General features: G+C 45.3%; 1 protein-coding gene across 1 annotated transcript in view; it reads right to left on the reverse strand.

The window, feature by feature from the left end:
- Positions 1–2,011, reverse strand: part of LOC109464004 (neurogenic locus notch homolog protein 3-like) — a 25,746-nt gene that overhangs the window by 11,037 nt on the left and 12,698 nt on the right. Inside the window, exons 8-12 of the mRNA XM_019760924.1 lie at positions 1,353–1,475; positions 1,108–1,230; positions 843–965; positions 577–699; positions 332–454 (exon numbers count right to left, since the gene is read on the reverse strand). Of these exons, the coding sequence (XP_019616483.1) occupies positions 332–454; positions 577–699; positions 843–965; positions 1,108–1,230; positions 1,353–1,475 (615 nt within the window). The remainder of the gene's footprint in view (positions 1–331; positions 455–576; positions 700–842; positions 966–1,107; positions 1,231–1,352; positions 1,476–2,011) is intronic.

The following is a 2,011-nucleotide window of genomic DNA, read 5'->3' on the forward strand; positions in this document are numbered from 1 at the left end:
CACAACAATTACAACATTCAAATAATACAAATGATACACATTATTTGTTCCACAATTTTTTTGTGGAACTGTCGCAAGGGTCTGTGCGGCTGCCATTCGGCGCCACAAGGTGACCTCAATACGACTTTCCCCAACCGAAGTTAGGTACCCATTCACACCAGGGTGGAGTGAGGAAATTCGTGTAAAGTGCCTTTCGGGGCGCATGTTCAGACATGTCCCGGGTACGACTCGGAATCGAACCCGGGTCTCCCGGTTCACAGTCTATTGCTCTAACCACTACACCAGCCGACGCCACATAATGTTTTAGTGATGCACAGTGAGATGTTCTTACCTGTACAGGTGACTCCGTTCCCGCTGTATCCGGTCCTACAGGCACATCTGAAACTGCCGGCAGTGTTGGTACAGGTTGCCAGAGAGTGACAGTTGTGCCTGCCAGTAGTACATTCATTGATATCTGTGGACACAAGCAACACAAATTAACAGGGCGAACTAAATCTTATAGATTATCATTTGTGATATGAAACTCAATCGAAGTTTACCTAAACATTGATGTATATATTAGCGAGATGATCTCACCTGTACAGGTGACTCCACTTCCGCTGTATCCAGTCCTACAGGCACATCTGAAACTGCCGGCAGTGTTGGTACAGGTTGCTCGAGAGTTACAGTTGTGCCTGCCAGTAGTACATTCATTGATATCTGTGGACACAAGCAACACAAATTACCAGGGTCAACCAAATCTGTGAGATACTGTTTCGTAATACAGAATTCAATGGAGGTACATGTAATATATTCAACCTGACAATATAATGTTTTAGTGATGCACAGTGAGATGTTCTTACCCGTACAGGTGACTCCACTCCCGCTGTATCCGGTCCTACAGGCACATCTGAAACTGCCGGCAGTGTTGGTACAGGTGGCTTGAGAGTGACAGTTGTGCCTGCCAGTACTACATTCATTGATATCTGTGGACAGAAGCAACACAAATTAACATGGCTAAGTACATCTTTGTGATTTGTTCGTGGTGTTGAGCCCAATGGTTCGGAAGGTAATGAATTCAATATTGACAACTAAATGTTTTACTCGTGCACAGTGAGATGTTCTTACCTGTACAGGTGACTCCGTTCCCGCTGTATCCGGTCCTACAGGCACATCTGAAACTGCCGACAGTGTTGGTACAGGTGGCTCGAGAGTGACAGTTGTGCCTGCCAGTAGTACATTCATTGATATCTGTGGACACAGGCAACACAAATAAACAGGGCGAACTAAATCTTATAGATTATCATTTGTGATATGGAACTCAATCGAAGTTCACCTAAACATTGATGTATATATTAGCGAGATGATCTCACCTGTACAGGTGACTCCACTCCCGCTGTATCCGGTCCTACAGGCACATCTGAAACTGCCGGCAGTGTTGGTACAGGTGGCTCGAGAGTGACAGTTGTGCCTGCCAGTAGTACATTCATTGATATCTGTGGACACAGGCAACACATATTAATAGGGCGAACTTACTCTTTGGGAATGTCATTTGTGATATGGAACTTAATCGAAGTTCACCTAAACATATATATATTAGAGTGTTAGATAATCACGAAGGACATGAAGAACAAAATAAACTCTTTTGCTACTTCGTGTTACCGTATTCTGCTGAATATCTAAAGGCGTGACCGGGTAACAACGACAGCATTTACAACTTGACCCAAACTAGTCCGCTGATTCAGCATGTGCGTCTGAGACAGCTGAACTTTCTGGGACACATCCTGCGCATGCCTGAGAATGAACCTGTTAGACTGTATGCCCTCTACGTGCCCTCTCATGGCACTCGCAGGCAAGGCCGACAGCCTACCTCCTACTTCAAGTATGTCCAGGAACTACTGGGAGATGAGCACAATCAGCTAACTAAGAAGCAGATCGCCAATCTTGCTAGCGACAAGGGGCAGTGGAGGGATCTTGCAGTCGCCTGCGCAGCAGCCGACCGATGATAATGATGATATATATATATATATAT

The sequence above is a fragment of the Branchiostoma belcheri genome, unplaced genomic scaffold, assembly GCF_001625305.1.
Source record: "Branchiostoma belcheri isolate BF01 breed outbred unplaced genomic scaffold, Haploidv18h27 scaffold130, whole genome shotgun sequence".
Classification (NCBI taxonomy): Eukaryota; Metazoa; Chordata; class Leptocardii; order Amphioxiformes; family Branchiostomatidae; genus Branchiostoma; species Branchiostoma belcheri.